Source organism: Crinia signifera, chromosome 19 (genome assembly GCF_055691185.1).
Source record: "Crinia signifera chromosome 19, ASM5569118v1, whole genome shotgun sequence".
Taxonomy (NCBI): domain Eukaryota; kingdom Metazoa; phylum Chordata; class Amphibia; order Anura; family Myobatrachidae; genus Crinia; species Crinia signifera.
In genome coordinates this window covers 39,419,687-39,446,426 of record NC_139226.1, presented here as the reverse complement: position 1 = coordinate 39,446,426, position 26,740 = coordinate 39,419,687, and the positions used below count along the sequence as shown (strand labels likewise).

Below are 26,740 nucleotides of genomic sequence, written 5' to 3'. Positions count from 1 at the left end.
CGCTCTGAAACCGGCTTCACGCTAGGTGGGGATCATGGGGGACAGGCGCTCCGTGATGGCGGCGGCCATTTTCTGCGGAGCTTACACACTGAGCTCCTATACTGAGAGGACAGCAGTGTTGTTACAGGCATGTTCCGAGTGGTCCCCAGCTGAGGGGGAGATACTGGAACGAGGAGATCCTACAATGGGAGCGGCTGTCTGGGGGTAGTTGGCGCCAAAAGTCACAGACCCCGCAGCAGCAGGGACTTGGTCCCTTCCCTCACTCTGTTTTGGCGCCATTCAGAACGCTTGCAGCGGAGCTGAGCTGGCTTACTGATCCTGACAGAGTGATTGGATTTCCTGGGCTTCGCTTTCCCCATTCTGAAGACTACAGAAAGCTAAGTGACTGAGTACACTGTATATAATGTATGTACATTTAATGCTGTGACTGTGTTATTGAGAACATCATGTCTGAGCAACAGTCTGTGGTTTTGGGGGAGGGAGCCTTTAATGCATTGAGCGCTTGCAGTGGTTGTACACTGAAATTTGTCCCTAAGGGGGGCTTTTGTATTTTATGCGCTGCTGTGAACCCCAGAGGGTAGTGCATCGGACCTTGCGAGGGCTGAGTCCCTGAGACAGGTCGGAAAATGCTTTGGTGCATTACTGGACAGGCAGAGTGATGGCTGGTAATTTCCCTAGACCATGGCCATTCTCTCAGCAGTCCGTCCAGCTCTTTGCCTCGGACCCAGACAGATCCTGACTTATACAAGTCATGCAGGATACTGCTATGGGAATCAGCAGGTTTAAATTACTTGTTTGACAAGCTTTATGGTTATTCTGGGGGGACCCCTAAAAGGTCTTATTCAGTGCCATTATTAGCTGCTGATGAGGAGGGAGAGTACACAGACATACCCTGGGTTCAGGGTGATGTTTCTGAAGAGTCCTCACCGTCAGGGGTGGAGGATTTGATTACTGCTGTAAACAGGCATTGAATTTGTCTGTGAAGTAAAAAACTCCTGCTAAGGTTGTTTTTAAGAGACAGCGTGAGGGAAATGATATCTCTCTGCAGACAAGGGTTTACAAGATTTATTGGAAAACCCCTGACAAAAGGCTTTAGATGCCAAAATAGATGGTTAAGCCTGTATCCCATGCCTGAGGATCATGCAGACCTCTGGGAAAATGTTCCAGTGGTAGAGGCTTCTGTGGTATACTTGTCAAAAGCCACTGTGCTACCAGTGCAAGCCTTCAAGCAAGCAAGTCCTCTGATTGGCTTCAGTCTGGGTCTCTAAGGCCAGGATTGGTGGGTCAGTGACCTGTGCTCTAGTTGACATACTGTTTTGTGTGTGTTGTTACTATGCAGAGAAGTCTAATGCTGCTGCAGAAATGTGATTCAGGCTGAGCAGGAAGCTCTCAAAATGGCTGCCAGAGTTTCCTCAGTGTTTGGAATGCCAGGAGAGTGCTCTGGCTTATAGCTTGGAAGGCAGATAACAAGTCTAAAAAGGCTTAGAGGCATTTGCTTTTAAAGGAAAGCTGTTATTGGTTTACAACTGGAAGAGATTAATAAGCAGGCCACAGGTGGAAAAAAGCACTTTCCTGCCTACCCCTGCAGCCAAAGCAGACATCAAGGTTTTCTGCTTTCAGGCCATCCTTTCGGCCCTCCCCTAGAGGAGGTGCGTCCTTTTGAGGACAGTCTTTTAAGGGATAGTCTCAGTCCTCCAGGGGCAAGGCCCCAAAGTCAAAATTTGGTTCTTTTTATAAGAAACCAAAGGAGAGGAAAAATCCTCCGCATACTGCCAGGGGTTTTGCCCGGCGGTGTTTAAGGAGGAGGGACGTCTGTCACTGTTCAGAGACGCAGGGGCACTGTTAGACCGGAACGCTTGGGTTAGAAATATAACCCAGGGTTAAAAGATTCCCTTCAAAGTTCTTCCACCGAGAAGGTTCATTCCTACACCACTACCAAAGGAGGCTCGGCTCCGTACAGCTCTCTTGGGAGCGGCTCATTCTCTTTTAGAGAAGGGTGTGGTAGTCCCGGTCCCCAGAGCGGAGGGAAAAAAGGCTTTTATTTCACTCTGTTTTTGGTGCCCAAACCAGACGGGTCTTTCAGCTGATCCTAAACTTAAAGGCATTAATAGCCATTTGTGGGTAGACCATTTCAAAATAGAGTCTCTACGGTCTGTGCTGCTAAGCCGGGACCAGGGAGAATTTTTAGCGTCCATGAAGGTCCAGGACGCATACTTGCAGGTTCCTATCCACCCGGAACATCAGGCACTATTGGGGTGTGCAATAGGAGACCTTCTCCTGTAATTACAGGCGTTGCCTTTTGGTCTGGCCACAGCGTCAAGGGTATTCACCAAATAATGTCAGAAATGGCGGATGTGCTTCGACTGAGGGAAATCATGGTTATTCCATTTTTGGACGACCTGCGGTTTAAAGCGGAGTCAGCAGACAAGTGAAGAGTCACTTGGCAGAAACCATCAGGTTTTGCAGATTCACGGCTGGCTTTTAAATTTACAAAAGTCTCAATCGGTGCCGTCACAGAGACTCCAATTCTTGGGGATTGGTTTGGATACCCAGTTGCATTGGGTGTTTCTACCAGAGGCATAGGCCAGGGATCTGGCTGCCTTGGTACAGGAGATCCTAGGGTCTCAGAGCACAGCAGTATGGAGGTGCCTCAAACTGCTGGGGAAGATGGTGGCGTCTTTCGAGATGTTACAGTTCGCCAGGTTCCACTCTAGAGTGTCCCAGTGGAACATTCTGACAGGCTGGTCAGGGAACACTCAGACCATGAGGTCAGAACAAATGGTGTTGTTTTCAGAAACTCGATCCTTCCTAAAATGGTGGATGGAGGTGGATTCCCTTCGGGGGGGTCGGTCCCTGCAGTCCTGGAGCTGGTTGGTAGTCACTACCGACGCCAGTCTCAGAGGCTGAGGGGCAGTAGTCGTGGACCTGCGTCTGCAGGGCTTGTGGACTCTAGAGCAGAAAGACTGATTCTTTACAGTCTGCCTTACTGATCAACATCGTGGAACTGAGGGCTGTGTGGAAGAGGTTTTCTCTGGCGGGAGAAAAGATTACAAGAGCCCCTTTTAGGCATTCAGACCAACAACGTCACAGCTGTGGCGTATCTGAATCACCAGGGAGGCACACACAGCAATCTGGCCATGTGGGAGGTGTCCCGAATCTTCTTGTGGGCGGAACAGAATGTTCTAGCATTATCAGCAATATTCATACCAGGAGTGGAGAATATAGAGGCCGACTTCCTGAGCAGGGAGAAACTGATGGAAGGGAAATGGAGGCTGAATCCACAAGTATTCCACTAGATTACAATAAGGGGGAAACCCCGGATAGGGACCTGAGGGCATACAGGTTCAACCATCAGGTACCCAGGTTTTATGACAGAACGTGGGATCCACTGGCAGAAGCAGTGGATACCATGACTATCCCCTGGGAGGGGAATCTTCTTTATGATTTTCCGCCAGTTTCAATGCTGGCAAGAGTGTTGAAAAACAATACAGGCCCAGACAATTCCAGTAAGTTTAGTGGACCCAGATTGGCCAGGGAGATCCTGGTACTCGAGGCTTCAGAGATTCTCTGTGGACTCGTGGCGTCTACCTCTGAGGTCAGACCTTTTAAAACAAGGACCGTTCAACCAGCTGGATTCAGCTCGATTAATTTTGACGGTCTGTCTGTTGAAAACGCCATTTTGAGGAATATAGGATTCTCAGAGGCGGTGGTTAACGCAATGAGGAAAGCCAGAATGTCAGTGTCTTCTGTAAATTATTTTGGGGCCTGGAAGACCTATATTTGGTGGTGTGTAAGACAGAGGTCACGCACATCGAGATTTAAAATGGCTAAATTGTTGGAGTTTTTTACAGGAGGGCCTTTCCTCTGGGTTAGGCCTTCAGTCACTCAGAGTACATATCTCGACTGTGTCAATTTCTTTCCAAAGAAGGATTGCGTTAGAACCAGAAGTACAGACCTTCCTGCAGGGGGTTTCTCTATTGAAACCTCCCTACAACCAACCAGTAGCGCCAGGGGAATTATCTCTGGCTCTGGAGTACCTTAAAGAGGCGCCTTTTGAGCCGTTAAGGTCGGATGACCTTAGTTTCCTTTCAGGGAAGCTGGTATTTTTGTTGGCGGTGGCGTCAGAGAAAAAAAAAAAAAAAAAAAGAGTATCGGAGTTGATAGCTTTGTTTTACAAGTCTTCCTCCCTTATATGTCATGATGATAGGGCTGCCTTTCGGACAGTACCCCTAGATTTTTACCAAAAGTAGTCTCTGCTTTTCATCTAAATCAGGAGATTGTTCTGCCTGTGTTTCAACCCCCAGAGGGTTGTTAGGAAAAGGGACAAATTGAGGAATTTGGATGTGGTGCGCGTCTTGCGCGTTTATGTGGACAGAGTTAAGAGTGTCAGAAAGACTGATACTTTACTGGTTTGTATGACATACACAAACTTAGTTGGCCTGCTTCTAAGCAGACCATTGCTAGGTGGTTGCGCTCTGTTATTGCGTTTGCATATACTAAAGTTGGTAGGCCTGTACCGGCCAGGATTAATGCGCATACCACCAGGTCGGTTGCCACCTCTTGGGCGGTTCGACATGGGGCAACAGCTGAGCAGGTTTGCAGGGCTGCCACTTGGTCATCTGTTCATACTTTTGCCAAATTCGATAGGTTCCATGAGTTCGCGTCGGTGGACGCATCATTCGGGCAAGCAGTGATGAAAACTGCAGACCTGAGCGTACCCACCCAAAAGGACCGGCTCTGGAACGTCCCAATGTGAAGCTGTGTCACCAGGACCATTGAAAGAGAAAAAGGGATTTTTGTAAGAACTTACCGTTCGAATCCCTTTCTCTGATATGGTCCTGGTGACACAGCGATCCCTCCCTTACGCTCAGTAAGTATGCCAGTGTTCATGATGTTTCATGTTATAATTGGTTGAAAAGTTAAATTTAAAATTGTGCATATAATATGTGCAGGTGTTTGTACTGAGTTAATGTATTCCAGTGGCTTTGAAAGATTGAACTGAGGAATCTGGGATGCAGTAGGGGAGGAGCCTACCCTCCAAAAGCTTTAGGATAGGTGCCTGGCTCCTGCGGACCCTCCTACATCCCAATGTGAAGCTGTGTCACCAGGACCATATCAGAGAAAGGGATTCGAACGGTAAGTTCTTACAAAAATCCCTTTTTTTTAATGGGGGGCTCTCTAAACACCCCCCCCCCCCCCCACCTGCGTTTCCCTGGCTGAGCAGCACCGCTGCCTTTTCCCTGCTCTGTGCGGCGTGACGTTACCAGGGTCACGCCGCACACAGCCGGGGGAAGGAGGCAGGAGCGGGGCAGCAGCTGAAGCTTAGATCTCAGCGAGGGAGCGCAGGCGGTGGCACTCCCGGTAATTTTCCGGGTTTGCCAGTCTGCGCACTGGAGCATAATCCGGAAAATTCTCAGGAGTGTCACTGAAGGGGTTAATTAATATAATTGAAGCAACCGAGCATTTAAGAAATAGAGAGGATTTACGATGCCACGGTTTCGGGATATTACTGATTTGTAGGTGACAAGTTGCTGCAGATCTCCATACAGGTTACAAACCATCTAGGGCAGGGGTGGCGAGCCTGTGGCTCTTGAGCAGCATGTTGCTCTTTTATTAATAAGATGTGGCTCACGCACAAGCGGCACTGCGGCACATGCCTCTTCTGACTTGACGCTACTTTGCTGTGTGCTGGCTGTGATGTTATGACGTCACGTCGCGGAAGGAGCATGTTGTACCCAGCATTAGGGAGCCGGAACAGAGACCACAAGAGTCTGGGATGCGCTGCCGGACAGCAGAGTAGGCCTGTGGCTGCATAGCAGTGCTGGTGTGGGGGCTGTCTACTTTCATTTGTGAGTCATTTTTTTGTAACACTGAAAGAAAACATTGATGTGTTCTTAGAGACACACATGTTAGAGAATTACCGCGAGTAGCTCCGAATACGAGACAGACTTAAAAAAAAAAAAAAATATATATATATATATATATTATTCAAAATAAATGTCCCACTAAGAAAAAAAACTTACAGCAAAGTAAAGAGGTAATATTTTTATTTTGGGAGGATTACGTAAATTGTACAATTTCAATGTGCTTGTCTCACCCCCATCCTAACTAAAAACAGAGGTTTGACACAAGTTCATGCTCCTACAAATGTCCTTCCAAAGATGCAAAAATGGGGCGTAGCCTTGTGAGAGCTAGGCCACGCCTTTTTTTTTTTTTTTTTTTTTCATGGTATCGGCTCTTTCTGTTACCAAAACATTTTTTTGCCACCCCTGATCTAGGGACTGATGCAGAGGTAACCTAAAGCCTGTTTCCTGGAGCATCTTGGATGTTTTTTTGGTACTTTGTAGTATCTGGGCTGCCGATTTTTTTGATTGTATGCCTTAAGTTAAGGCATACAATCAGATGCGATGCGATATCGCATCGCATATGACCATATCGCATGCGATGCGATGACCCGATTTTTCCATAGGATTCAATGTTAAAATGGACTGAGTCCATTTTAACATGGAATTCAATGGGAAAAAGGGGTCCTTTTCATACCCCTACTATCCAAGTGGGCATGGAGTTGGATATAAACCTGTGGCGAGCGGACGGTATTCTGTGTCCCCTCGCGGGGCTCGCCACGCTTCGGGCTCGGTGGCTCGCTACGCTCGCCACAGGTTTATGTCCAACTCCATGCCCACTTGGATAGTAGGGGTATGAAAAGGACCCCTTTTCCCATTGAATTCCATGTTGAAATGGACTCAGTCCATTTTAACATTGAATCCTATGGAAAAATCGGGTGCATCGCATCGCATGCGATATGGTCGGGTGCGATGCGATGCGATGGACCCGATTTCAAAATCGGCAGCCCAGTTACTACATAAGTACCGTTTTTTTTTTTTGTTTTTTTTGCGCTGTACAGAACTGAGCATAGTAAAGGTGACGCACAGATGTACGCATTCCCATCACATCTGCATTTAAGACTTGAGAGGCAGAACAAGGCTGTAATGTAGTATTCTGGCACAGGCAGCGTCCACAGCATTGATGGCTCTGCAAGTTGTGCATAACAGTAAAATGCCTGAGGCTTATCTTTTGCACCTAATCTATATTAGATGTAGTCGCATGAATGATAACTAGCATGACCTGTTGACCTATTGCATGTCGATCTTTTGGGGTAGACTTATTGACTGTCTAGACACTGTAGATCTCTCAACTGGATCCACCTGTGGCACCTTTTCATGTCTTGACCTTTTGAGCCTGTCAACCTGTCCCACGTCGACCTTTTGACCTGCTGACCATCATTCTAGACACTGTCCGCACCCGCCTCAGGTTGGTGGTCCAGGACCAAACCAAGTTATTTATGGTCAAAGGGATAGGCAAAACCAATACTGGTGGCTGGCAATCCACAAACATGAAGACCTTTAATTAAAAAAACAAAAACTTTAATCTTTGGGGTGCCATGAGGGTGCTGGAATTCAAAAAGGTTTGGGGACTATTGGGTTACTGCATTTCCAATGGGCTTCATCATGAATTTCAAGAACATTCAAATTAACATTAAAAAAAGTTATTTAAAATTACCTAACCAAGGAAAAACTACAACAAACAACACCTATTTTTTTTTCTTCTGGGGCACTTTCAAGAAAAAGTAATCTAAGGAATGTAGAACTTTGAATTTGATCATATGCCAGATTTCTTCAGCCCCCCTGAAGAAATCTGGCATATGATCAAATTCAAACCCCCCGTTTGAATACTTGTAGTGACTGTTTCTATCTGTAATTAGCTTATTTTGTTTCATTTTCCCCTTTAACTCGAACTTTCTAGATGAGTAGGTGTGAGACTAGTACATGTATCTACAGTTTCTAATGTCTTCCTGTATTTCAGGTATGTGGAATGGACACAGTCACTAACTTCACAACTGATGACCTCGGCTTGATCAAAGAAGAAACAAAGCGCGTCCTGGAAGCCTTTTTAACCAGATCATTGAGTCAAGATGAGGGAAGTCGACTAGGCCATGTGGGGCGGGCATACCACGACCCTAAGAAGTACACTCGCAGGTAACTCTTTAACAGATCCTATATCACGAATTTCCAGGCATATGAGTTGCGTTCATTTTGAATTTATTTATCATGAGCCTACAGCAGTGATTTTCAACCTCTTTTCAACTCACGGGACATCAAACTAGATTTTAAAATTGCCAACTCACACTATCAGACCCCCCACAGGGAAAAACACATTGGCACCCACAGGGAAAAAAAAACCTTATTGGTCCCTATATGAAAAAATAATCAACACTGGTCCCCACAGGTAACAAAAATAAAATACATTGGCCCTCACATGATCACTAGAGACCAGTGAGTTGAACTGGTGGAGGTGACTGTGTAAATTGGTGTGGACATATCTGTGAAATCTGCACTTTTGATGCTTAAACCATTAATTGGTGCTCTCACTCCCTAATTTTTAGGAACAGTCATGAAGAAAATAGGGATGGAACTGTAAGGAAATCTAAAAAATCAGAGAGAAAAAAAAATAAAGGAACAGATCGTGAGGAAACTCATTGCGATGAGGCAACTCAGGAGAGCAACAGTAAATGGAATGCCATTCATGAGGAGATCCGACGGGGGGAAGATTCAAAACATGACTTTAGAATAAACTTTAAGAAGCTGTTGAGAAAAGATAGCAATCCCAAGGACAAGGAGAGGAATGGAAGCACACACAGTAAATCCAGGGACTCTGTTGACGCTATACTAGATGACCATGGCAAAAACGTGGGCAAGAGTAACTCTATGAAACGTCCCAAGTCCCCCAACCCCTTACTTGCCTGCACTGTAGCAAATTCCACCCTTTCTTTGGAGGAGGAACAGAAACCACATGAAGTTGGCCCTCATGAGAAGAATGGAGCTCAGAAGAAGTCCACTAAACCATTCTTCAAAAAATTTCTAAAGAAAAAACCACAGAAGGACACTGCTGGCCCAGACCCCACACGCCCACGGCCCGACTTCCTGCCGGTGACACCTTGTTATGAGGATGAACATTCTCCTCATCCAAAAATAGCTGGTATGTGTTTTATATATTTCTTCTGAGGTGAATCTTCTACATGTGTCTTCCCACTGTATATTCTTAAACTGGGCATACACTACTGCGATTTCTCGCCGCAGTGTACGTCCAGCCAATCACCAGTGAGCCGTCCCGAAATCTTTCTGGGCTGTAGGGTCAAATGCGATCCATCACAAGTTGTCTTGTGATGGATCACATGCAACCCCCTGCTCCCCACCACTAGGAGGGAGGTCCGAGGCCAGACCTGCATGCCGGTCGACCCCCGACTCGAGTCCGATGCGCACGGTTCTATCGGGAATGGGTGAAATAGGCCCAAGTTGAGGTAGTGTATGGGGCCTTTAGAGGAGAATGATCAACTGGGACAATCCTTTGTGTTCTATTAACTTGTCCCCTCACTTGTGGTCTGTTCTCAGATCTTGCACGTGGTAGAATAAACATCGCACTTGTGCACGGTTTGCATTACATTTAAGCCGGGAAGAGATCTCACAGAGGGGTTTATGTACTAAGATGGGAGTTCTGTTGAAGATGTTAACCCATCACAATCGATTTTGTTATTTATTTAGCACCTTCTAGAAGATAATAGATAGACTCTGGTTGCCCATAGCAACAGTAGAACTCCCATCTTAGTAAAAGAAACGCAGAGAGCAGTCGGACACTAATGACCGGAGTGATGGGAAATGACTGTTCACACATTTGTGTCCTCAAGATGGGGCATTGCACAGCTTGAGATTGCAAACACAACAGCATGCCAGATTTTCAGGAATTCCTTAGGTCAACACCCTCAAAAGGTTGACATGGGTCTAGGTCGACAGGGTCATTAAGTCAACATGGGTTTTTAAAGTCTTTTTTTCCCTATTGTCGACATGGACACCCTATTGAGAATAAAATAGTGCCCAAAACATGACGAGCGCAGCGGTGCACGGATACGGTGTCGACATTCGGGACAAAAAAAAGTGAAAAACCCATGTCGATCTTTTGACTGTCGACATTGACCTAATGACCCTGTCAACCTAGACGACCACACTGTGCTAGAAGCAGCACAGCAAAGAGCGACACCCCGGGAAGGGAAGAGAAACTACATAGGTTTTGAAAAACTGCAGGGTGCTAGAATGAACACTAGATATCCATGATTGAGCACAGGTGAATGAATTGGTACCTCAGTCACTTGGATTTTAGCTCCTATGCTAAGCCATGGATATCCCTAAAATTTGGATCATTGGTTGCTTTGAGGATCCTGTTTGGGAAACCCTGTCCTAGCCTATAGTCCCCAAGGAAATGCTGCCCCTTGTGGTAATATAAATACATAAAAAAAATATATTCATTTTATTGCCATATGTTTAGCTACTAACTTTAATGCAGGAAAAGCTAAATGTAGAAGTAGTATTAATAATAAATATAATATTTTACATAGGGTGCAAGATATTGAGTCATCCATGGCTCTGTAGTTTTTTCATCAGATGCACGCACAAATGATACCTGAGAATTATACCCCTTTTACACCAAAAATCCCGGATCTGACCCGGCATTTGGAACAGGGATCCAAGCCAGGTCGGATCCGGGATTTTCACCGTTTACACTGCGGTGCCTACCCTCGGTGTAGACTGAGGCGGCGCTGATATCATCTCCAAGTGCTGGGACCGGCGATCACCGTGCTGGGGGCATCCCAACACCAATGTAAGCTGTTGGGCTGCCCCCGTGCACCCCCCCAGCCCCCGTCCACGAGTTGAATGGATGTCGCACACAGGCATCCATTCACCTCCTCCCTTCCACCGCTGCTGTCTGCAGAGGCTGTGTGCGCCCCCATCCAACCTGCGGACGCTGCGGTCTGCAGGTTGGTCTTCCCTCATTGATGTAAACGGGAGCCGGGTAGGATGACCCGGCATACCCATTTACACTGCTCTTTACCCAGGTCAGGACCTGGGTAGAAATCCAATGTAAAGGGACACTGGGTGACCCATTTACAACGCCTCTGACCCGGGTTTATGCGGCGATGTAAAAGGGGTATGAGTTATCCCCAGGTTTCTGAAATACTAGTTAGAAGCCCATCAAAATGGCGGCTCATCCATATCTGCTCCTGCCTCCAATTAGGGATGGCCATTGACCATCGATGATTTGAAATCATTAATAGTTTATGGCCTATGTTGAATACTTGTGCCATCAATGTGGAAGAACCAAATGGTTTCCCTACATCGATGGCAAAGGAGAACCAATGTTTACGGGTTTTTTTTTCAAGGTGCTGGAACACAGAGCATAACTCTGCCCCTGACTCTGAAAGTCCCGCCCCTGAGTTCTGATTGGCCCACAGGCCATTCAGTCAAAGGTATTGGAGGATGACCATCGATAGCTAAAGCTATCTATGGTTATCCATCAGATAGTTTACGACTATGGATGGCTGGTTGCAGAGTCGCCATCGATAACGACTGCATTGATGGCCAATGGCCATCCCTATCTCCAATCTGTCTCTTCACAGCTCCCTCTGTCCATATCCAGGAAGTTTGAAACCGATTATTTGCTTTCACTTTCTGTTAAAGAGTAATTGGGTCAGTTGAGTGGCCTCTAGTGGTCACTGGCGGTACTTCACCTAAAAAAAAGGAGTTTTAGGGGGGAATTTACGAAGATGTGTAATCTGCTTCACATGTGATGTTGCTATGTGCAACCAATCAGATCCTGTCTACGATCTTCTAGAGGGTGCTAAATAAATAAGAAGTAGATTCTGATTGGTTGCCCATAGCAACATCACATGTGAAGTAAAATATACATCTTAGTAAATTTCCCCCTTAGCCTTTTATAGATATTGATTTTTGCCTCTGAAAGTTGTGAATATTACTACAGCTTTGACACGGATCAGTTTAGAATTTTAAATCTGTGTTGTTTTTTTTTGTTTTGTTTTTAATCCGATTTTTTTAAAATCTGCAGTTGTGGTTCTGAGTTTGATTTTCAAATCAAATTTTAAGGGAAAATAAATGAAAAATGAGTTGACTCATCAATACATTACTTACTATGTTTATTAGTAGGGAAGATCGAGGACTCTGAGATTTACAACCTGGCTGCAAAGAAGTTGGAGACGTTAATCAAACACAAAAAAGTTAAGAGCCCCTCGGTTCCCGAGACGATAAGTGTTCATCCCAGGCCAAGCCCAAAGACTGCAGTGAATTTGGGGCCTGGTAAGTTGCAAGGATTCTTTTACTGTCCATGGGCAAAGCTACAATGGTAAATAATTCCTTTGCTTTAATTTATTCAGTAACTTGAATTTATATAACAAATGTGATGGACGCTGGAATTTGTGGTGGCTATTTTAACCTCTCTCAGAGATGTTGGCAGTCAAAGGGTTAAGCTTCACAGTTGCATTCCCCAACTTACCAACTTACCAGGTACATAGCTGTGTAAATAAAGCAGAATGTAGAATTGTCATTACTATTGCAACTGCCAGATGTCAGCTACTTTCGAAAGTAGCTGACATCTGTGATGATAGGGCTTCCAGGTTTATGATCCGGGAATTCTTCTGCACAGGCTCTGAATGACACGACGGGTACTGGATCCCTTTCTGTGCACAATGCAGAAATCTTTGCATTAAGCTGCATACCTTTAAGGCCCCCATACACTATGCGATTGGGCACGATTTCACCCGATTCGGATGAATCGCGCCGTGAAATCGGGCCAAATCGCACCTGTAGATATCCCGTCCGATCCAATGCGCGGTCCCATACGCATCGGATCGAGGTCGGACGGGCTGCACATAAGGTTTGCTAAATCTTATGTGCAGCCCGGAGCCGTGCGGCTACGGCAGCGGGCGGGGGATGCCGGCTAATATAGAGCCAGGCAGGGGGAGGCTGCATAGGGAGCCGGGCAGGAGGAAGCTGTTGCGGTGACAGGGGTGACAGGGTGCTGGGCAGGGAGAAGACGCTGGTTGCCGGGCAGCGGCGGGAGCCGGGAGGAGCAGATAACTTTAAAAAAAAAATGCCCATACAGATGACTAGGAAGCCATTGATTGGCTGAGACCTCTCTCACATATAGTGTTCATATACAATAGAACACGTTGTGCTTTACATGCCCAAAAATAAACTCCTACAAAGAGATTATTGGCCCCTGTTCACATAATCACCTCCCGGAATGTGTTGACTTTCCCTTAATTGATTCTGGTGAGGGGTCATGTTTAGGGGACAGTGGTGATCTACAGTGTTGGCAAAGATCCATAGATCCCACTCTCTGCTTAGAGTTATGAAGCACAGACAGCACTGCATTAATGATTCACTTTTCCTAGAAGTATTTACCTTGACTGATTGTCATTTGTGCATCTACAGTGCCATTCGCAGAGAACAACAATGTGATGACGAATCACCAACCAACTGTTGAAGACAAGGAGGAGGTGATTCGGAAGCTGGTGGCTCTTCTCCAGGAGCAGGCAATAGTCATCAATGAGCAGGTGAGAGATGAGTGTGACCCAATCTCTGATGGATAAATGCATGGCAAAGATGACAACATATATATATATATATATATATATATATATATATATATATATATATATATATATATATATGGTACTCTTTACCTAGAAGGGCGCCCATCGCGACCATCGAATGCACTAAAAATCGGGTGCGACGCGATGCCCGCGATGGCCGCAATTTCCCATAGGGACCAATGTTAAAAATGAGATTGGACCCGATTTTAGTGTTCAATGCCTCAATGCCCGCGATTTTTACATAGGAAACAATGTTAAATGGGCCACAGAGCCCTAATAGTCACCGTGAACTCTGAAATGGCCCCCACAATTGTTAACGCCACCCCACGATCAACGTGAACCCGAAGCGTGGCGAGCGGCGGCGGTACGCATCCTCCGACCTTTTCATGCCCTACTATCCACGTCGGCGTGGAGTTGAGAATAGAATAGTGTGGCGAGCGCAGCAAACCACCGAAGCGTGGCGAGCGCCGCGAGGGGACGCGGATACCTTCACAGTTATACGCGTCCCCTCGCGGGCTTCACAGGTGTCCGTGGCGAAAAGCGGACACCTGTGAAGCCCGCGAGGGGACGCGTTTACCTGTGAAGGTATCCGCGTCCCCTCGCGGGGCTCGCTGCGCTCGCCACGCTTCGGGCCTCGGTGGCTCGCTGCGCTCGCCACACTATTCTATTCTCAACTCCACGCCGACGTGGATAGTAGGGCATGAAAAGGTCCGAGGACGCGTACCGCCGCCCCTCGCGGGCTCGCTGCGCTCGCCACGCTTCGGGTTCACGTTGATCGTGGGGTGGCGTTAACAATTGTGGGGGCCATTTCAGAGTTCACGGTCACTATTAGGGCTCTGTGGCCCATTTAACATTGATTCCTATGGCCAAATCGCGGGCATTGAGGCATTTAACATTAAAATCGCGGTCAATCACCGTTTTTAACATTGATCCCTATGGGAAAATCGCGGTCATCGCGGGCACCCGTTTTTAATGTACCCGCGATTACACACACACACACACACACTTCAGAAGGTGTCCAGCACTGTCCGCAATCCTCTCTGCACTTTACATCTGCCCCTTCTGCAGTGCTACATGGCATTGCCATGGTGTAGAGTTATTTTTTTGTGCAATTTGTTTTAATTAAGCAAAAAAATATTATTGACAAACCATCAATTGTGCTTGAACGGTAACAATCAACTATAAAGGTTGTCATAAAATATCCAGAACGTAAAAAAAACATTTGACAAGGTTTTATGACAAAGCCTATTACATTTAAACAAGTACTGCTTTTTAGTTTATTATTGCTTTACATCCAAGGGGGTTATTCAGAGTGGATCGCTATTATTCACAATCCTATCCGTTCTCAAATGACATGTGCATGCGTACAGAACAAAGCGCGCATGCTCGAGGCCAAATGGCGAAAATATCTTCTCGCAAACCCCTTGATGGACAGGAAGTCGGCGTTTGGGGGGGTGTCTGGAAAAAACGCAGGCGTGCTAAGGCATTTTAAGGGAGGGTGGGTGACGTCCTCAATCAGCTGGTCTTTGTCGCAGACGACCGGTAGGGTCAGACATATGCATAGACTGGGAAATGTTTAGATGGTGAGTTAATTACATATGGATGTGTGATGACGGGATTGAACACAATTCACTGGCATATGTACACAGGGCAGGTTCTCTCTGTCTGTGCGGTGGCTAACCACTCGCAATCATCTGCAAGTTTGCATATGAGGGAGTTGGTCTGAGTTAGGCGCCAAATCAGAATCCAACCCATAGTTAGGACTTAGGGACTTATTCAGCCCTATGCACGGATCTGCACAGTTGCAGATGACTGCATATAGGTAGTTGCCATCCAGACAGGAGGAAAACCCGCCCTGAGTGAATTGCGAATAGAGTACCTGTGACCCTCCCACAACTCTGAATCGGAGACGGGCAGATTGAGGCCGGTGCTGGCATCACAGATCCTCCCTTAAAACGCTTGGGCACCCCTTTTTTTTTTTTTTTGCCCGACATTCAAAGAAAGCGGACGTTTCCACACCCAATCGCTGGCTTCCTGTCAGCCAACCGTCCGGCCACACTGCGTTTACGATCCATATGCAAAATCTACTGCGATTTCCCTGCGTGCAATGCCTTTGGTACGTATGCAAAGTCATTCATTATTCGCTCGATCTGCAGATTTGTTGATCGGCAATCTGGTCTGAATCGGGACCTCTCGCCTTTCATTTTTTATCAGTTCTTGAACGTCAGGAGGTTTCTCTGTAGTTACATGGTATACGGTCGTTGGGTTGACCACTGAAGGTGGACATGGTTGAAAGGTCGACAATGACTAGGTTGACAGTCAAAAGGTCGACATGGTTTTTCACTTCTTTTTTTTTTTTAGCCGACATGCCCTACCATCCACTAGGGTGGGGAGGGTATATAGAATAATGTGCCGTGCATAGCGAGGCACAATTCCCTGTTTGTTTAGGGGTATGGGTCATAGCGTCGACCAAATTAAGGTTTACACTTATTGGGTCAACAGGCCATAGGCTGACACCTTAAAAACGTCAACATGGCTTGGGTCGACAGAGACCATAAGTCGACACAGAAAACGTTGACATGAGTTTTCAAAAAAAAAAGTTTGTCTGTTTTATGTCGACATGGGCACCGTATAAGTGTACCACATCCCCTTGGGTGGCTCATTTCCCCCGCCATGCTTCGGGCACGGTGCCTCGCTGCCCCCGACACACTGTTATATTCTCCCTCTATGTCCACGTGGATCGGTAAGGATGACAAAAAGCAAAAACACCTGTTCTGGGGGGAAAAAACATGAAAACCATTCATGTCAACCTTTTGTCACTGTCGACCTAAGCTATGTTGACCTTTTAAGATATCGACCTAGTTAGTATTGACTGCATACCTTGTATAGAATATTAAATGTACATTCCATATTCAACATGAAGCCAAATCTCTCCTCCTTAGATTATAATATTAATAATAATATCCACATTTTACAATGGGGACGTGGTTTATAGACCAGCCGCTATAATTAAAAAGTACAAAATAGGAAATGAAAAAAACCTAAAAGCCGCTTGCACAAATATTAACGAATATAGGGGGGTTATTCTGATTCAATCGGAAAGGCACAATCACTCTCTAATGGACAAAATCATATGCACTGCAGGTGGGGCAGATGTAACATGTGCAGAGAGAGTTAGATTTGGGTGCAGTGTGTTGAAACTGATATTTATTTTGCTGTGTAAAAATAATGCAGCCAGTATTTACCCTGCACAGAAACAATAAAACACCCAAATCTAACTCTCTGCACATGTTACATCAGCCCCACCTGCAATGCATGTTTTTTTCCATTAGAGAGTGATTGTGCCTTTCCGAGTGAATCAGAATAACCCCCATAATGTATCAGCCATAAGTGCATTACTATAGATGTGTCCTGGTGCAGTCGCGTCAAACCTCTCTTCTCCGCTCGCCCGCTCCTTTTCCAAGTCTGCTTACTCAGAATGAGCATCTCAACCGTACTCCGCTGTGAGGAACCCGCCCTGATTCCTGATGACCTATTTCATGTGTTGATAGGCGACGTGTATATATGTGCTAATGAGCCGGGATATGTTTTGGGACGCATCGGGTGTGGCAATTTTTTACTGCCAAGTTCTCATGTACTTTGCATACAGGTTCAGGTTCGGTTGTACACAGATGTAAGTGTCCATATCACACTAATTGGTGCATTGTAAGAGGGGATATTGGGGAGAAAGAGGCTCACCTGTGTTGGGTGTCCTGCACAGTATGGAGGCTAGATGTACAGATGGCTAGATGTACATGAGGATCATGTAGCCTTCTCTGGATAGTCATGGCTCACCAAGACCTATTGATCTCAGCTGCAATACAATACATAGAACAATACAGTAGGGGATTAGCATAGGATTAAGGCTCTTATTCTGGTTCACATAGATAATTAGATTTTGTTTCTGTGCAGGGAAATTACTGGCTGCTTTATTTTTACAATATAGATCTTTTTTTTTAAGTAAAACTCCACCAAATCTAATTCTCTGCACATGTTACATCTTCCCCACCTGCAGTGCACATGGTTTTGTCCATTTGAGAAGGAATTTGCCTTTGCGCGTAAACCAGAATAAGGGCCTAAGTCTGACCGCTCTGGCTCACTTGATCCTATTAGAGCCATCCTCATTTAGCCCTTTATCTGTATGTGGACACATCTGTACGTGCGTCTTCAGCGGAGCACATCACAGGTCAGGACAGTCACAAGATTGCCCCATTATTATCATTTATTTATATAGCGCCAGAAGGGATCCACAGCGCCCAGTTCCAGAGATTATAAACCAGTAAATTTATCAAGGAAACAGTGACTTCTAGTTCATGACAATAAAGGACAGGGTATATAAACATGGCTAAAGATGGAGCGCCCTTATTCTTACAGGGGCTAGCGGGGGATTCGCCAGCCACCGGAAGGGGATGCACGCGCATGTCCCCTTACTATGGAGCTCCTCGCCGGTCCCCACCGCTTTGCCGCCGGTCCCCGTCGCCCGATCCCACCTTCCCTCACTCCCCCTAACCCTGCCCGTCTCCTCCGCCGCCAGGAAACTGGAACGCAAGTACGTGTGGAACGCTCGCGCAGTCCCAGTAAGATCGAGTGCCGGCTCACCAGCAGGGGCATTCTGGCGAGCTTCAGCGCTGGCTGAGAGGCGCTCCATCTGTACATCAGCAGACTATTCTAAAATAAGTATTAGGGTGGAGTAAACCTGGGGGATTAGGTGGCATTGACAGACATATGAAGATATAGGTAATCGAAGGAAGGGCACATGCGGAAAGAGGGCCCTGCTTGCGTTCTAAGGGATAGATGAAAATACAGATGGGCCTGATTCAGTGGTGCCTAAATCTATATTCAGCAATTTCCGCGTATGATCACACCTCAAAGTGCATATTTGAGCACCGAAACTGTGATGACAGCCAATTACTGTTTCAGAGCCGGCAGGGGGTCGGATGGATGGACGGGAGGGCCACGGCTGCTTTGTGATGTCACACGCAGCCGTGGGGAAGCGGAATACGACCAGCCTGCATCTGGCTTTGCACCTAGGCTGTGCAGCTGCGGGGCAGCTGGTGATATGCCAGCGCTTTGCTGTGTAGAGAAGCACTCACACTTTAGTGGTGCGACACTAAAGGGGGTGGGGCGGGGGACCTGGCAAGCAAGGCGGCCTTGCCCTGTACTGGGCAGCCCCCCCATGCAGCCTAGCCCCCTGGAGTTATAGTTTAGTAAAGAATCACTAGACTATATACTATAAGTACTATAAACTCTATATATACTTTAAAACTATTAAACTGTGAATTACTGAGACATGGTGCAGGTGTACTAAGCCTTGGAGAGTGATAAAGTTGAGAGAGATAAACTACCAGCCAGTCTGCTGCTGTCCTTTTTCAAACACAGCCTGGCAGTTGGGAAATCTGTTCCAGGCTTAGAACATCTGTCCTTTAATCCTTTTCATAAAAGAGTTAAGGTGCCCACACACTAGAAAGATCTGCGATAGTAAGATGTGCGCATAAATTAGCCTTGAAATCGTTGGTCCGTCCTGGACCAAAGATTTCAGGCAAGCGCACATCTTTACCAAAGATTTTTCTTAAGATCCCGTGTGCGTTCCTATGGATCTTTTGTTAAATCTTCTGATCTTTTGTGCAGCACGTAAGATCAGACGATTCAGCTAAAGATCCACGGGAGCGCGCATCGGACCGATATCGGTCGATTTTCGACCGATTATCGGTAAATATCGTTCGATATATCGACCGATTTATCGAAAAACGGACAATCAGCCAAAAAATCGTTCTAGTGTGTGGGCACCTTAAGGGAGCACAATGTGTTGTCTTGTACATAAAGGTATTTTGCACAAATCCATATGTAAAACTGTATCCGCATTTATCAATGCACAATCCCTTGTGAGCTGCATACAAGTAACTCTTTATAAATCTACTCCTCTATTATGCCAGCCCCTCGTGCATGTAGCACCTTACTGAATTAAACTCTCGCCCATATTCAGCCCATATTCCGCTTTTATACACATTTGGGAAGTAAACTGTGACCATCCCCCTCAGGGACTTTGGTAATTGTTGGTTCGCTATTTGCTGCATTGTGTGACGTTTCCAACCCATTGTGGTGACTGTTCTGTGTATTCTTATCATGGTAATGAGGAGGCCCAGATCCAGGTGCATTCTGATATTCTCCATGGTGGGAGCATGCACCTAATTTACATCTAAATAACCCTACATTGACATTGCAAGGTGTTGGGACATTAACTTATCAAAGGCCGGGCTTGAAAGAAAAGAGTGTATCTGCAGGTCAGAGGATTTGCATCAATTGCATGATTGTAGCTCTGAAGGGGGTGTAAGTGGAATTAGGGCTACAGGAAATCCCATTTTCCTAGTGTTTAAGTAGTCCTCTGACACGCGGGAGGGAACAAATAGTTGGCAGCAGTTACTTTTTGGTATCTGTCTGATGTTACAGTTTGTGTATATATAATTCATGTATATAACTGGGATGCGGTCGGTCACTATTGGACGACACAAGCAATAGTTTGACATAAAGGTCGACTAGAGTTTTTCAAAAATGTTTTGAAAAAATATACTTTACTTTCCAAGTGGACATAGTTAGATTATATTCTTGTGCTGAGATCAAAGCATGGCGAGCGAAGCAGTACACTTATACGGTGTCTGTCAACATATGTCGGTATAGGCACAAAAATGTGTGACACACATGTCGACCATATTAATTTAAAAATTTTCCATGTCGGTTGAAGGTATGTCAATTATTTTTCACATGTCGACATATGTCTTGTCGACCTATGACCCATACAACTAGAATTGTTTTTTTTTTTCTCTCATTGGAGTGATCATTTGTTTACTCTCCAATCCCAATTAAAATGCTAATTACACATTGTTATCTAATTCTCCCTTTTATCTTCCCATCTATTGTGCCTTTTCCATTCTTCAATGCCCTATGGGTATGTAATCACACATTACTATTCCACCATGACCTACTAATGTGGCCCACGCACAGGGCAACACTGCTGAGTTATCTGAGCAATGTAGATCGCCCAGCACACAGAGATGTGCCAGCGCTGTGCTGTGCGATCTGTCAGGGCCGGGGTTCTCCGGTGAGAACACTGGCTGTGACCGGCGATCTCACTAGATGTATCCTGCATGCTAGCGCTATGGCATCTACGCACAGAGCAATGTAGTAGGCATCTAGTTAGATCGCTTAGAAAATGCCCTTAGAAAATAAGTGATGATCACTACAAAAAGCAGCTGCTTCTAGACTTCAGTTGTTGTTAAGTAGCAGACGGGCCATAGAAGTAGTCACTGTGACAAGTATTGTATCCTTGCCATAGTCGGTGACCAGTCACGCTGTATTCTCATACTGGTTTGAGAAATTCACTGATGTGCTATGTAAAATCATCCCAGCACTACATCCGGGAGGTGAATGGATGCTACACACAGGCATCCATTCACTGCCTCCGCTGCTGTCTGCAGAGTACAGCAGACAGCAACGGAGGCTGTGTGCGTCCCCCGCCCAACCTGCGGATGCTGCGGTCCGGAGGTTGGGCTTCCTCCATTGATGTAAATGGGAGCCGGGTCAAATGACTCAGCGTACACGTTTACACTGCCCTCTACCCAGGTCCTAGCAGTGTTCAGCCCAGGTCAGGACCTGGGTAGAAGTACCGTGTAAAGGGACAAGGGGTGACCCATTTACACCACCGCTGACCCAGGTTTTTTGCGGCGGTGTAAAAGGGGTATAACAGACCCTCTACTATGCAGGGGGTCAGATTATTCCGGTTGCGTTGGGTGATCTCCTGGGTAAAGTGCTTGAAGTTATTCAGTTAAATAACATCTCGATTAACCTGCGAGCAGCCTTCTGGCATTGGTTAAAGCTTTACAACTGGTCTGGTAGAACACCGGGCACGTTACCGAATGGAAGAGGCTGCCTGACACAAACAGCAGCCAATTCAATATAAAGTATATTCACATAAACATAAGAAAAAAACATGTACAAAATGTAAAACAATAATAGGTTCACATTGTAAGGAATCAGACGCTGACCGCTGTGCTTGTGATTTATCCTCTAGATCAACAAAGATCCCTTTCTCCGGAACGCCCTCAGCAGGATGTCCTACGGCAGCTTCTCCCGCCTGGCAGAGGTTTTCACCAGCCAGGCAGAGGTCGTACCGGGCGACGTGGGCGCCAGCGTGAGTCCCGAACTGACCAAAATAGCCCTGACCATGGAGCTGACCAGGAAGGTGGCCGGGATTAATAGCCACGCCGTACACACGCTCATGGGCTACAGCCTTCAGTACATGGACATGTTCGTACCGTGGCTGCAGGAACAAGGAGGCTGGGTAAGGTTTTATTACATTCTCGTTTTTCAGCTTTGATATTACCATACAAAATACATTCACTGAACAGCAGCCATTAATGTCTTGGACCCTTCCTCATTCTGTAGGTATACGACTAACTGGTCTTTGGCAAGGTATGTCTCATGCAGACAGATTGTCATCAATGGGCAGGTCATGTGACCAGCTCTCATTTCCGATTGGCTGATGTCGGCACAATGCAATTCTTCTTTGTCCATCCTCAAAGTTCTATTGACAAATAAAATACGTTCTGACTGTAATATTATTACACTGGATGATAAAATACCTCTGTATGTGACTGCACATGTACCAAGGTACTATACCCAGGGAATATTTTAGGGCAGAAACCCTAGTAATTGGATTAGAAGGTAGGAGTATACCGATGTGTCTTCATATATCATGGCTCAAGTTTCCCCGAGTATCCTATTCGCTCAAAATGTTTGTTCTATTGGCACAGCTAAAAGGGACTGGATACAAGTGGCTGCAGTAACTCCCCCACTACATTCCATTGTGGTTTATCTGCAACATTGTACGTGTGTTATACCATTCCTGTATGAGAGAGAGACCAGCGCCTCCGGTGCACGGCGAGCAGCTTTGTCTCCAGGTACAATGTGACTAGGACCTAAAATTTGAAAAAAAGATTCACAGTGCTGGACAAATACGCCAAGTATAAGAGGACACATCTGTATAGCCGCATTGATGAATAACCCCCTCTCAGTGGGCCTGTCTTATGATCACAGATACTGAACATGTACTGCAGTTATGGATGATCTACCAAGAGCTGCCTTGCTCCAGTCTCTGTAAAAGAGAAGGGTAGACTGCGCTTATTGATGACAGAGTGAGGATAATTAAAAAATATTATTTTTAATACTACAATAGCATACTGTAATGTAAACACATAAAATACAATTTACACAGTAAAAGAAGGGGGGGGGGCTCCTAACTGCCCACTGAACACGCTGCTTTCCACCATCACCATCCACTACCCATAACCAACTGGAGATCCACAACTGCGAATTACCATCGGCACACCTGACCTGGAGTGAGGCACTCACCTTCTGAAGGCAAGCCGCCTATCTAATACCCACCCAGAGTCATCTTGCGGACGTCTCGACCTAACTTTCCATTTCGAATTGGGAGGCTCGCTACCCCAATTGTATTTTATGTGTTTACATTACAGTATGCTATTGTAGTATTAAAAAGAATATTTTTTAATTATCCTCACTCTGTCATCAATAAGCGCAGTCTACCCTTCTCTTTTCCATTTTCTATAGGGACTGACAATCCCTTTATTGACAGCTGCTGGTTGAGGCCACTCATACAGGCGCCCCTTCAGTTACTTTGGTAACTGACCCCCCCGTTCTTTTTGCTCCAGTCTCTGTCTGCATCAGCCTATTTATAAATCACTGTAGAAGCTGTTGTGTTGAATAGCTGTCATCGGCTTTATAGGACACTCAGGTTTTCCCAGCAGACAATGCAGTTACTCCTGGTAGTGTTATTGGAGTATATTTGATTAAGTAGAGGATACAGCGCAGGGACATTTATCTGTGTAAGTACGGCTCATGAGGGCTTGTTTTACTTCAGCAGTCACTAACACGCATGCTGTGATATAGGGGCAGATTTATTAAGCTTGGAGAAGAGATAAACTGGAGATAAAGCGGAGAAAAGGTAAAAGGAGATAAAGCACCAGCCAATCAACTCCCAACTGTCTTTTTCAAACACAGCTAATTGGCTGGTGCTTTATCTCCTTTTACATTTTCTCCGCTTTATCTCCAGTTTATCTCTTCTCCAAGCTTAATAAATCTGCCCCATAGTCCCTGTCCCATTGAAGCTTACAGTGTCAATTCTCTATTACCGGCATGGCCAAACTTTGCCCCCCCCCCCCCCCCCCCCCAGCTGTTGTGAAACTACATGTCCCAGCATGCCTTGCAATAGTTGTAGCATTCCCTAATAGCAAAATTGTGTCAAAGCATGATGACACTTGTAGTTTCACAACAGCTGAAGGGCTATAGTTTGGACATGCCTGGTCTAACACATACACTCCCTGCCCAATTGGAACTTACGTTCTAAGAGGTAAATTTACTAAAGCAACAGAGAAATGATCTGCAGAATCGGTACTTATGCGTAAGAAAATCACATCGCATGCAGGTTTTTTTCCGTGCGATCGCATGCGATGCGATTTTCCTATGTCATTTATTCACTGCTTTCTACCCTCGGGCGGTGTGATGTGATCGCACCGCACGCAAAATCGCATGCAATTTTATAGGGTGCGATGCCATTTACTTTACTATACATTTCTATGAGATGCAATGAGATTTAGGCACCCCCCACTATCCATGCCACCCCGAAGCGTGGCGAGCGGCAGCGAAACGTGTCCTCCCAACATTTTCATACCCCCACTATCCACGTCGGCGTTAAGTTGACTATATATAGTGTGGCGAGCCATTGAGCCCGAGGCGTGGCAAGCGGACGCGGAATACTTGTAACGTAATCCGGGTCCCCTCGCGGGGCTCGGTGGCTTGCTGCGCTCGCCACACTATATAAAATCAACTCCACGCCGACGTGGGGGGTATGAAAAGGTCGGGAGGACGCGTTCCGCTGCGATGCGATTTTCCTACGGTGCCGTACATATGCAAATAGGGCGCCCTGCTAATACATAAGTACCGCAGAATTTGATTGGTTCCTATAGGCAACATGACATCTCTTCATTTTTAGAAGATTTAGTAAAAGTATCTCTAAATTCGCAAACACACATTCACCATTCATTCGTAGTCCCTGCCCTATTGGAGCTTACACACAAACACTAATTTCTGCCTGTGTAATGCAAGTTCTCCGGAAAAATGGATCTTCAATGAGTTGTCTAAATTTTCATGATGGATTCTATGACAAACACACAGTAATGTTCTATTCTACTTTATCCTGCAGGAGAATATTGTTTCCAATGGAGATATTGCCGATTTACAAATAGACTGAAGCTGCAAAGTGAATGAACCTACCTCAGCGATGGGATGGCTGGTCCAGAATTTGGCTGCGGTTCTAAAAATTGGCAACTTACTCGCAGTTTTACAGACCACTTCCAATACCTCAGGGAGCAGAACTTGCCAAACCCCCACTGGATATTGTATATATTTTATTATGTGTCATATCAAGACTTTTCTGAAACGTTGGCATCTGCAGGCACGTGCCGCTATATTTTCACCCTGGTGCAAAAAGAACAGATTTTCTCCCCATTTGGGCAGGAGATTTTTTATTTTTTTTTATTTTGCCATTTGGGCTTTTTATATGAAATTTTTTTAACCTCCGATGTTAATCTGGTGACATACTCTGACTGTACCACCAGCGTTATTGGGCAAACTTCCTAACATCAGTGTGCATTCCCAGACATGTACATTGTACTATTGTTTTTTTTTTTTTGGTATCTGTCTTCTTTTTAATCTCTTATCTGATCTATTGGAGGATATGCGTGAAGCGCTAAGGTGTGTGTGTGTGTTGTCGTCTTCATGTTGTGCTAACTGGCTGCTGTGAAAACTGAACTATGTCATCTTGTTAAATCTGAACACCTACATGTGTAGCCATATTGTACCATAATCCAGGCAATCCTGTAATCCAGGCCCAATTCGGACCTTTTTGCAGGTCTGCGAAGTCACAGCCCTTGCAGATTTTCAAAAGGCCGCATATGCTCACAGTTCGCATTGCACACGTGCGAGTCCCCTGTGCGACCACAGCCAGCGACAACCTTTGAAGGCAGGCGGAATACTGGCTGAGTGACAAGAAGCCGGCATTTGAAGGCAGAACCCCAGAGTATTCTGGGAGTAGCAGCCTAGCGCTTATGCCTGAATCGGACCCTGTGTGCTACCTCCTTATACTGTGATTGTATGTGATTAACTGCGGATACTGTAATGTTCTAAACAGCTGTTCTGACTTTTATTCTGTTTACGGTTTATTTAAAGGGAAAATTATTTTATTTTGTTGTGTGAAAAACTCTTTGTCACCAAGTGCACATTTTTATACATGTGACAGGGGTGTGCCATGTTGGTCTGAGAAGGCTGGCATGCATCCTTGCCATTAAAGATATGTTGGACCTCAAAAGTGTATTTACTTTTTTATAGATCACATGACTAAACACATTTAACAAAACATAAAAAACATAGAGTGCACTACTCTGTAGTCTTCAGTCTTTTCTCTAGGGAGGCTTCATACCCTGTTCCAAGATGGCCAATGAAATCACTACTGAGCATGTGCGAGAACCATTGTGAGACTGTAGAGTGGCATGGTGGCTCATTGTTGTTTGTTACACACTGTGAACTTAATTACAGTAGTAAATTAATTTGGAATTTCAAGAGGAGATGGAAGGGGTAATTTTAGAGCAGGGATGGGGAACCTTTGTCCCTCCAGCTGCTGTTGAACTACACACCCCAGCATACCCTGCAACAGTTTTAGCATGGGCAAATAGCAAAATTGTAGCAGGGCATGCTGGGATGTGTAGTTCCACAACAGCTGGAGGGCCGAAGGTTCCCCATCCCTGTTTTAGAGGGCCTGGTGGGAATGCCATACTTTCTCCATGTCATGAACAGTGTATGCCTTATGGATCTTCCATCAAGGATACAGCGAACCGTTTCAAATTGGTTGTATTAGGAATAGAAACAAATCAATTAGGAATCGAGCTTTTCTGTGAGATCAGGTACCGTACGGTGTCGGGCTCTTTCTGAAGCCATTTCTACTGATTAAAAAGGCACATTGCTTCAAAGAGTAAAAAATTAGTAATTTATAGTTGAAAGCAATGCTCGTCAATCTAAAAAAAATAATTTAAGATTTTGGACATGGTGGTATAGATGTTCTGTGACTCTGCTGTA

At 45.6% G+C, this 26,740-nt stretch overlaps 1 protein-coding gene across 1 annotated transcript in view; it reads left to right on the top strand.

The window, feature by feature from the left end:
- The window catches only part of BCL2L12 (BCL2 like 12), a 41,683-nt gene extending 15,707 nt beyond the window's left edge, over positions 1 to 25,976 (top strand). The window contains exons 2-7 of the mRNA XM_083162402.1: positions 7,864 to 8,036; positions 8,444 to 9,036; positions 12,048 to 12,200; positions 13,338 to 13,459; positions 21,603 to 21,872; positions 24,813 to 25,976. Coding sequence (XP_083018528.1) covers positions 7,873 to 8,036; positions 8,444 to 9,036; positions 12,048 to 12,200; positions 13,338 to 13,459; positions 21,603 to 21,872; positions 24,813 to 24,860 — 1,350 coding nt within the window. The 5' untranslated portion in view covers positions 7,864 to 7,872 and the 3' untranslated portion in view covers positions 24,861 to 25,976. The remainder of the gene's footprint in view (positions 1 to 7,863; positions 8,037 to 8,443; positions 9,037 to 12,047; positions 12,201 to 13,337; positions 13,460 to 21,602; positions 21,873 to 24,812) is intronic.
- The last annotated feature ends 764 nt before the right edge of the window (positions 25,977 to 26,740 follow it).